The sequence below is a fragment of the Galeopterus variegatus genome, unplaced genomic scaffold, assembly GCF_000696425.1.
Source record: "Galeopterus variegatus unplaced genomic scaffold, G_variegatus-3.0.2 Scaffold442, whole genome shotgun sequence".
NCBI lineage: Eukaryota > Metazoa > Chordata > Mammalia > Dermoptera > Cynocephalidae > Galeopterus > Galeopterus variegatus.
The window spans coordinates 473,648-483,745 of record NW_007726553.1 but is presented as its reverse complement, the minus strand read 5'-3'; the positions used below and the strand labels follow the sequence as shown (position 1 = coordinate 483,745).

The window sequence follows — 10,098 nt, the reverse complement described above, 5'->3', positions numbered from 1 at the left end:
GAGCCGGTCCTGGCGCGGCCGCCGGTGGCCGCCGACGCGCTGGGCGCTGAGGGCGAGGCGGTGCGGCTGCAGCTTCAGGGCGAGGAGCTGCGGCTGCAGGAGGAGAGCGTGCGGCTGCACCAGATCAACATCTACCTCAGCGACCGCATCTCGCTGCACCGCCGCCTGCCCGAGCGCTGGAACCCGCTGTGAGTCCACAGGTGCGGGGCGGAGCGCTGCCCGCGTCTCCACCTGAGCAGTGGCGAGTGAAACCGGGGTCTCTAGATGCTGGGGGATCGCGCGTCTCATTGAGGCTCTCACGGGAGAAGGCAGTGTGTAAGCGTTCATAGTAGGGGAAAGGGAGGCAAGAAAGTTAAAAAAAAAAAAAAGAAGAAGAAAATAGAAAAAATCTGAGAAATTGATGAGACCGTTGTTAGGTGGTCTCTTAGCTCTCTCCCTCTTAAGAAGTTGTTTTTCTGCTCTGAAAAGGTTGGGGGTCGGGGCTAAGCAGACAGCTCTCGGGTGAGACGCCCTTTGGGTGTCCTTCTGGCCCCCACAACACCCACAAAACAGCTGCGCTGAGCCCACGTGGCTCTGCCTTGGTGAAGCTCAGGACCCCTCGGGCAGAGACTCTGTTCATTCATCTGTGTGTGCCAGGGCCCAGCGAATGAACAGAATGGCAGGGGCGCCTGGCAGGTGAGGTAGGTGGCTGGACAGCCGAGTCAGAGGCAGAAAGCTTCCTTCCCCTCTCCCTGGGAGTTGGATTCCCGAGCACTGGGTGGAGGGAGGCAGGAAGGAGCGGCTGGTGGGCAGGGCTCCTTCTGGCTGTGGTCCAGCCCAGCTCACCCCTGGGTGGTGCAGGACTCAGCCATTGTGGTCAGAGGACTAGTTCCTGTTGGAGCTCCTGTGGGCCTAGATGTGGAGCAAGGTAACAGGGTGGCAGTAGGAGGAAGGCCAGGTGGCTGCTGCCACCTCTGTCCCTGGGCCTCCTGGCCTTCTCTCTCCTTTCCTTGGAGCTGGCAGGTATCTTCCAGGTCCCTGCTTGAGTCCCCTCTTTATAGACTTAACGGAAAAGCTCAGAGAGGGTGTCCCCATTGAAGCAGGTGGGGACAGCCCGCTGTGTGTGCCAGGCACCCGCCACCCTCACCACTCTGTGTCATTCCTGCTTTACAGTGTGGAAATAAACCCAAAGCCCCACTGCTGGAAAGTAGGGGAACTGGCCTGGGGTAACTGTGACTCTCCTGGCCCCCTTGGCATCATGCAGATCTCAGGATTTTAAGGTCCTGTTCTGTGGAACGTTGGCTAGAGAGACCATGAATGCCAGGATAAAGAGGCCCTACCTCTGCTGCAGTTGATAAAGTTTGGATGAACTTGAACTTCATTGTCCTTCCTATTTTGGGGGATCTTCCCAAGCCTAGCCTCATGCTTCTGCCTGAGGCATTTTTCATGGTTAATCTCTTTGAATAAAACTTTGCTGGGATTGGTAGTCGTTCCCCTACTGCAGCTGAACAGTCTAGTGTATGTTTAGTTCCTTGAAACTCCAGGGGTGCTCACTGAGGCAAGGTCTACGGGAAGCTTTTCAGATCAGACCAAGGGTTCAAACCCAGCCCCCATGAGATAAAAGTTGGGTCTTTTCCTCATCAACTCTGTGATTTCAGGCCAGCTATTTAGCCTCTCTGAGCCTCAGTTTCCTTAATTTCCAAAATAAACTCATAAAAGTGAGTAGAAAGAATATAACCTAGGAATTAACAAAACATTCACAACTGGGAGTACACTGTCTACTTGATTCTTGGTAGTTTTTCCACTTTTCGATTTGTCAAGAATATACTCAGGAGGTTGCTTTCGAGAGTCATCCAGGAATTGCTTGTGAAGTTTTTCTTTTCCGGATCCAACTTCCTTTATTGTCTGAGGTTGTGAATATCTCTTTGAAACACTGTGGATGACCCATGGGGCTTATGGTATCCTGTCTCCATGGTGATACAGCTGCCCTGTGTCCTATCAGGATTTGCTTATAGATCTTGCTGTTGCATTGACCCTGGGCAGTTAATCCAACCCAGCGTGATGAGGAGTGTGAATTCCTCCTACCTCTAATTCCCGCAGCAAGGCCTGTTGGGTTTTTCTTGCCCAGCCTGAGAGAAAGGTGAGCTCGAGCTGGGTGGGTCTCAGCTGAGCCAGCCTTTGAAGCATAACTTCCGTGTGGTTACTAGGGTCAGGCCTCGGTTGGGGTCTCACTTTTATTATAGTTCGAACAGGGGTAAAGAGCTAATCAGGATCTTGAGATTTAGCCTGAGAAACTGGAATGGTAGATGATGTGTCCATAGTGCAGGGGGTGGGGTCCCTGGGAGTCTAATTAATAAACAGAGAGTACTTAGGTTCCTTGAATGTTGCAGGAGGGAGGTCCCTGAGGGAGCATCCAGTCTAACCAGAGAGGAAAAGCCACACCCCCAAGGTCACAGCAGATCTGGGACGGAGCTAGCCTGCAATCCAGATCTTTTATCCTTTCCTCCCTTTTTGGGTGGGGACAATTATTTATCTGTTTATTTTAATTATAAAAGCAATACATGTTCACGCTAGAAATTTTAGCATATACAGAGAATCAAAAAAGAAAATATAGTAAAAATCACTACTGGGGCAAGCATTTTTGCTGTGTGTCCTTCTAGACTTTTCCAGTTATAGAAATAGGTTTTGAAAAATATACGTGTAAGTGTGGGATGAGAACGTACTCAAACGTGAGTATGTATGTAGGCCCACATATGTTTTTAACAAAAGTCTTTGCGATACACTGCATAAACCTCTTACCAGAGGCAAGGAGTTGGAAACGACCAAGGGACCATTTGGTTTGGCTCTTCCTGTTATTTGCAAGATGTGGTCCTGTGTCTGCCCCCTTGGAAGGGCTAGCTCAATAAAGAGACATTTTAGAATGTTAGCTTTACTTCTGTGAGATCCAGTATAGACCCAGGACCCCTGTGAATCTAATAATTCACATGCCGTGGATAGAGCACAGCTTTATTTCTCTTAGTTACAGTACGGAACCGAGGAGGAGATGATAATGGTGACGAGGAACCTTGCATGGTAGTATAGTAAGTACAGAGTTTGCAACACTTTCACAAATACCATCTCATTTGATCCTAGCAAGGAGGAGAAACTCATACTCTGAGATGACAGCAAGCCAAAGTGGGGAGTCAGATAGCTGAGTTTGCGGCCCTGGAGAACTTTTAAAAAATTTTGATGCCAGGGACCTTCCCCAGAACAATTAAATCAGAATTTCTGTGGGTAGGACCTAGACTGAATCTGATGTGCAAACAAGGTCAAAAGCTACTGGCCTAGAGCCTGTGGATTTCTGACTCAGGAGATTTAGGGTGGGTGCTTTTGAGGGTGTGGGAGAATACCATAATTAGGCAAAGTAAGGGATTAATAGTAGGTCAAGTGCAGTTGAAACTTGTGATGATGTCACAGTTGGGAGGTGTGTCACAAGTGAAAGGTTACTAATAAGGTTGTACCAAAATTTGCAAAAAATTTTAGTTTTCATAGACTACAGGGGCCTTGAGATGATCACTATGACATCATCCTCATTTGCATTCTGACCTTTTTAGCAGGAGAGAAAAAGTGGAGTGACAGTGGTTTGCTGTGTAACCAAGCACATCTCTGTGGATGCCATGCATGCAACCACCAGCCCTTCTCTGCGTGTCAGAAGAGCAGTAAACCACTGCCAGGAAAGCATGTGGTTAATACACAGGTGTTCGCATTTCTTGACTGCTTGCTCTCGTTTTAGCCTTGTTGATGCTATAATTGCAGATGTGTGTCAGAGTTCAGGAACCAGAATTCTGGTGCTGGGATGGCAAAGAGTCTTAAAGTATAGATAGGTAATTCAGCAAAAGTTAGTGTGTCTTGCTAGGGCTGGCAGGAAGGAGTTAGTCAGGATTCCTTTTTTTGCAGAGAGGTAGACTCCTTGTCTGTTCTCAAAGCAACACTAACTTTGGAAAAACCTCACACATGGTGTGGACATTAGACTGATGTTTCTTCTGCTGCCCCAGTAAGGTTGGAAACTGCAGGATATTTTATTAATTCTCATTAGACCCATCTTGTGGTTGTCAGAATGGCGTTCTTGGGCCGAGCCCGTGGCGCACTCGGGAGGGTGTGGCACTGGGAGCGCGGCAGCGCTCCCGCCACGGGTTCGGATCCTATATAGGGATGACCGGCCGCTCACAGCAGCGCTCACTGGCTGAGCGCAGTGCGGCCGATCTCAAAAAGGACAAAAAAAAAAAAAAAAGAATGGCGTTCTTTGAGTCAGTACTTGAATATCCACAGAACATGTTCAATTTTGGTTAGTATTTTCATAATATCTTTTTCTATCCTTTTTCTTTCATTCATTCTGTGTCCATATGTTTTAGAAGTGTGACTCAGAATAATATGAGGGCACTACAAAAAGTTCATGGAAAGATTTGTATTACCTTTTTTTTTTTTCCTTTTTGTCTTTTTTCGTGACTGGCAACGGATTGCAACCCTCAGTGTCGTGCCCGTACCGGACCGGGACTGGCAACGGGATCGCAACCTTTGGTGTTGCGCCTGCACCTCGCTCAGCCAATGTGCGGCCGGTCTGTATGTGGGATCCGAACCCTCGGCGGGAGCGCCGCCGCGCTCCCAAGCGGCGCACTGTAGCAGTGCGCCACCGGGCCGGCCCTGTATTACCTTTTAATTCTATTTTCCCACAAACTTATTGAAGTACCCTTGTATGTTGCTTGAATTTGTGTTGCTGTTAAAAAAAAAAAATCCAGACTGACAATCATTGACTTTTAACTAGATAGTTATATCTATTTATATTTATTATGCTCACTGATACTTTTGAATTTGATTGTACCATCTTATTTCATGCTTCCTATTCATTATGCTTTTTTTTTCAAAGTGTTTTTCCTCTTTTTTCCTACTACTTTTTGAGTTGGTAGAGTCTTTTTGCCCCTTCTCATTCCATTTTTCTCTCTCTACTAATTTAGCAGTTATAGTATCTATTTTAATATTTAAATATTAAGTTAATTATATTTAGATAAATATAAAGTTAATCAGTAACTGTGGACCATAGAATGCTTTAGCATTGATCAGCTTCTTTCTTAATTTGTATGCCACTTTGCTCTAATATTTTAATTGTCTTGCTTTTAAACCAACAAATGAAGACATTTTATTTTTATTTTTATTTTATTTTATTTTTTTTTAGGGGATCTTAACCCTTGGCTTGGTGTTGTCAGCACCATGCTCAGCCAGTGAGCAAACCGGCCATCCCTATATAGGATCTGAACCCGTGGCCTTGGTGTTATCAGCACTGCACTCTCCGGAGTGAGCCACGGGCTGGCCCTTGAAGACATTTTTAAAGTGCAATATTTGTTTGTTTAGATTTGTCCACAAGTTTACCATTTTCTCTGCTCACCATTCTTTCCCGAGTCCGAGACCTTTCTGGCGTTCTTCTTTTTCCTGAAATACATCATGTGTTAATTGCTGTAGAGAAGTCTATTGTTGTAAACTCTGTCTTGTTTATTTGAAACCTTTTTTATTTTGCTCTTGTTCTTGAGCAGCAGTTTTCCTGGGTGTATAATTCTAGGCTGCTAGTTTGGCATTTGAACATATTCCATTGTCACCAGGTTTACACCATCGCTGTGAGATGCCTACAGTGAGTCATATCTGCCTGTCATTCCTATTTCATTGTAGTTCATTTGAGGTCCTCATTTATTTAAGCATATTAAGCACACCTATTTTATGCTTTGCTGTGATAATTCTAATATCTAGATTAGTATTTTCTTGTTGTTCCTGGACTAGAGGACTTTTCCTTTTCTGTCAGCCAAGCCATACATTCAAAAGAAATTTTAAAAGTATTTTATTAAGAGTTTTTTGGGTGTCCTATACCAGGAGGGTTTCCCCAGACATTTTAGTCTTCCATATTGCCCGAAGTAGAAGTCCTATATTCACTTCTTAAAAATGTTTATTTTCTGTATCAGTCAGGATTCTTTTGGTTGATAATAACTGAAAACCCAATGCAAATTGACTTAAATATAAAATAAAATCTATTGGCTTCTATTATAGAAAAGTCCGGGATTAGAACTGGGTTCAGGTTATTCTGTGCCTTGAATTCAAGGACTCAAATGATGTCACAGGGAAAAGTTGATTGGTCAGGCCTGAGGCATGACCTTCCCAGAGGTAGGGTGTATGTGTGTGTATACGTGTGTATACGTGTGTGTTTGTATATGTTCAGCCCTACACAAACCACATAAAACCTCAGGGAGGCATGGTTCCTGAAAGAGAAATCAAAATGCAGTACCGTGAAGAAAGGAGAAAGGATTCTGGGCACATAAAACATGCACATGTATATTACAACCTCCTGGCCTATTGTACAAAGGATATAATTTTTGTTATTTTTTTAAAAAAGACATTTGTATGGTAACAATATTAAGGTAAAAGAGGACATGTATGATAATAGTGGAGATTACTGTAGTCCCTAGTGGGTAGGGACCAGGGTTGCAATGGGTTAAATAGAATAGTGCGTTAAAATGCTTAGCACACAGCCTGTCATGCAGTGAGCACTCAACAAATGTTACTGTTATTACCAGGTACAGTACAGGCATGCTGAAAATACAGAGACAAGCACAGCTCATCCCCTGCCCTCACAAAGGCCATGGAATATACCAGAAATTTAGTGAAATGATGGCTTACTATGATTTGGCATTAAATTTAGGTCTGAGCTCTCTTTTGTCCCCAAGGCAAAAGTGGAACCCTAAAGTGATGCACAGCTGCTCTTTTCTAGTCAAAGGATGCACAGCTTTTTAACAGTCAGGAAAAGGAGAAAGTGTTTTTCCTGGAATTAAACTAAGGAACATTCCAGAAGGATATATTGAAGTTCATAAAGGAGAATACCCTTAGGGGATGTTTGAAGGAAAGAAATAGAAACTATACCAGGCCAAGAAAAAAGAGAGGGGAGAATATTAAATTATTGCTCAATGAAGGCATTTTCTGTGGGAAGCTAGAGAAATATGATCCAGCTTTTTAAAAATAATTTCTTTGTGATTATAAAAATTATGTGTGCTCATTGTAGAATAATTTTAGAATGCAGGAGAATATAAATTAAATAAGAATCAGTGATAATCCAGCTTCTCAGAGAGCCTGTATTAGTCCATTTCTGTTGCTTATAACACAAATACCTGAAACTGGGTGATTTATAAAGAAAATGAAATTTATTGCTTACAGTTTCGAAGGTTGGGAAGTTCAAAGTCCAGGGAACATATTTGGTGAAGGCCTTGGTGGTGGCAACAGTGACCCAGCATCTCAAATGGTACAAAATGGCAGAATAGAGAGAGATTAATCTCTCATGTGCTCTTCTTTTAAAGTCCCTCAGAACCACGCCCATGACCACCATTTTCAATCCATTCACTAGGCATGGTCCTCAGAATCTAATTACCTTTTTAAGGCCCCACCTTTCAATTACCATTATAGGATTTCTCACCCTCTTAACAGTCACAATGGTGATACTGTGATACTACACTGATGATACTACTAATACATAAAACTTGGGGGATACAATCTGTATCATTCCATCCTGGCCCCAAAATTCATGTCCTTCTCACAGGTAAATAGTAGATTCATTCCATCCCCAAATTCTTGACTTGTTTCAGCTCAAAAGTCCAAACAAAGTCTGAAGGTTCCATCTGTGAAATCAAAACAAGGTATCTACTTCCAAGATAACCAGGGTTGGACAAGCATAGGGTAAATATTCCCATTCACAAAGGGAGAAATAGACCAAAAGAAAGGGGTAATAGGTCCCAAACTAGTCCAAAACCCAGCAGGGCAGGCATTAAATCTCAAAGCTGGCGAATCAGGTACCTTGACAACATGTTCTGGTGCAGGGGTTGGATCCCAAAGTCCTTGGGCAGCTCTACTCCAATGGCTTTCCTGGTCTCAGGCCACACTTCAGCTCCTCCAGGGTGGCATCCTGCTCTGGTAGCTCCACAACTCTGGAGTCTCCATGGTGGTCCTGCTCCTATGGTTCCATTATGCATGGTGCTGTTGGGGTTTCCCCACTGCAACCCCAACCCCATGTTTCCACTCAGCATTGCTCGAATCCACTCCTGCGACAGATCTCTTCCTGGGTCCCCAGGCTTTTCCATACATCCCCATGCTAATGTCTTTAGCAGCCAGTTCCTTTACTGCACCATTGGATTTTTCTTCTAAAAATGCTCTCTGCTTCTCTACCACATGGCCAGGCTGAAAATGTTCCAATCTTTTGCCCTCTCCTTTCTATTGAATTATTCTGGCTTTACCCTATGCCTTTTCTGCCATAATTGAGTGTAGGCTGTTGTAAATAGCCATGCAGCTTCCTGAATGTTTTTCTGCTTAGAAATTTCTTCTGCCAAATGCCCTGGGTCAGCACCTTGAAGTTCCACATTCCATAAAACTTCTGGGCATGAGTAGAATGCAGCCAAGTTCCTTGCAAGTTCATAGCAAGTGTGGTCTTTCCCCCAGTTTCCAATAAACTTCTTATTTCTATCTGAAACCTCTTTAGAATAGTCTTTACAGTTCATATTTCCATAAGCATTCTGCTCACCACCACTTAACAAATCTCTAACACCTTCCCTGGTTTTCTTGCCTTTTAAATGTTTACCAGCATCTAGGCATTTTCCAGACTGTTCCTCCAAATTCCTCCAGCCTCTCCTCAAAACCCAGTTCCAAAGCTGTTTCCACATTTTCAAGTATTTGTTATAAGCAACACCCTACTTCTGTGGTGTCAGTTTTCTGTATGAGTCCATTTCTGTTGCATATAACAGAAATACCTGAAACTGGGTGATTTATAAAGAAAATGAAATATATTGCTTACAGTTTTGGTGGCTGGGAAGTTCAAAGTCCAGGGAACACATTTGGTGAAGGCCTTGGTGATGGTGACAATGACCCAAGGGTCTCACATGGCAGAAAATGGCAGAACAGAGAGAGACTAATCCTTCATGTGCTCCTCTGAAAGCCGTCAGAACCATGCCATTACCACCATTTTAAATCCATTCACTAGGCATGGTCCTCAGAATCTAATCACCTTTTCAAGGCCCCACCTTTCAATTACCATACTAGGATCTTCCACCCTCTTAGCAGTCACAGTGGAGATCAAGCTACTAATACATAAAACTTGGGGGACACAATCCATATCAATCACCATTGATAACGTTTTTGGCATGTTTCTTTCTACTGCCTATTGTTTATGTGTGAACACATGCACACACACATTATTGTTTATAGAACTGTCTATTTATAGATTTGTATCCTGCTTTTTGATTTAACATTATCATATGATCATTCTCCTATGAAATATTTTCTGAAAATGTGATTTTTGATGGCCATGTAGCATTTCTTCATGCAGCTATAGTATACTTTAACTATTTCTTTCTTGTTGGACATTGAAATTGTTTACAGTTTTTTGCTATTACAATTAATTGTACAACAAAACATTTTTACAACAAGCCACTTTCAGGGTATTTGATTATTCCTGTAGGCAAGAAATTCTTAGATATATTGATAGGAGATCAAAGAGAAGAGGAACATTTTAAAGCTCTGGGTACATATTACCAGATTGGCACCCAGCTTTCTTGTGATTTAGTTGACAAAAATAAAGAGCCCACCTAGACATTCTGTGACAGTGGCTTCAGGCCTTAGGTTTTCACAGAGCAGTGAAAACATGTGAACAAAAAAATTGAAGAGAGGCTGACATATGGTTCCAACTTAATTTTTTTAATCAGAGAAGAAATGAATTTTAATCCAAAACAATAAGAATGTGATTTCAGACTAAAGAACAGTTCTTTACAGTGAGTAAATTTCACTTTGAAAACCTCACTTCCCCATTCTAATTTTTACTCATTCTTCTTTGAACCCCTGCATGTTCGAAACTAAGTTGCTTCTTTTTTTAAAGATGCAAACAAATGTTTATTTTTAGGTTTCACAAAAACACTTTTTTGTGTTATGTAAGCAATTGATTCTTTCTGAGGCTCCTAGTGGGCTGCACAGCTCAGCATTATACAGCTTTTCTATGCATCCTGTCTAGTACTCAGGGGGTTAGTCACCCAGACATACTTATTAATATATATATATATATATATATAT

General features: G+C 42.9%; 1 protein-coding gene across 1 annotated transcript in view; it reads left to right on the top strand.

The window, feature by feature from the left end:
* The window catches only part of GALNT12 (polypeptide N-acetylgalactosaminyltransferase 12), a 48,873-nt gene that overhangs the window by 12,579 nt on the left and 26,196 nt on the right, over positions 1–10,098 (top strand). Inside the window, exon 2 of the mRNA XM_008568788.1 lies at positions 4–188. Within this exon, the coding sequence (XP_008567010.1) occupies positions 4–188 (185 nt within the window). The remainder of the gene's footprint in view (positions 1–3; positions 189–10,098) is intronic.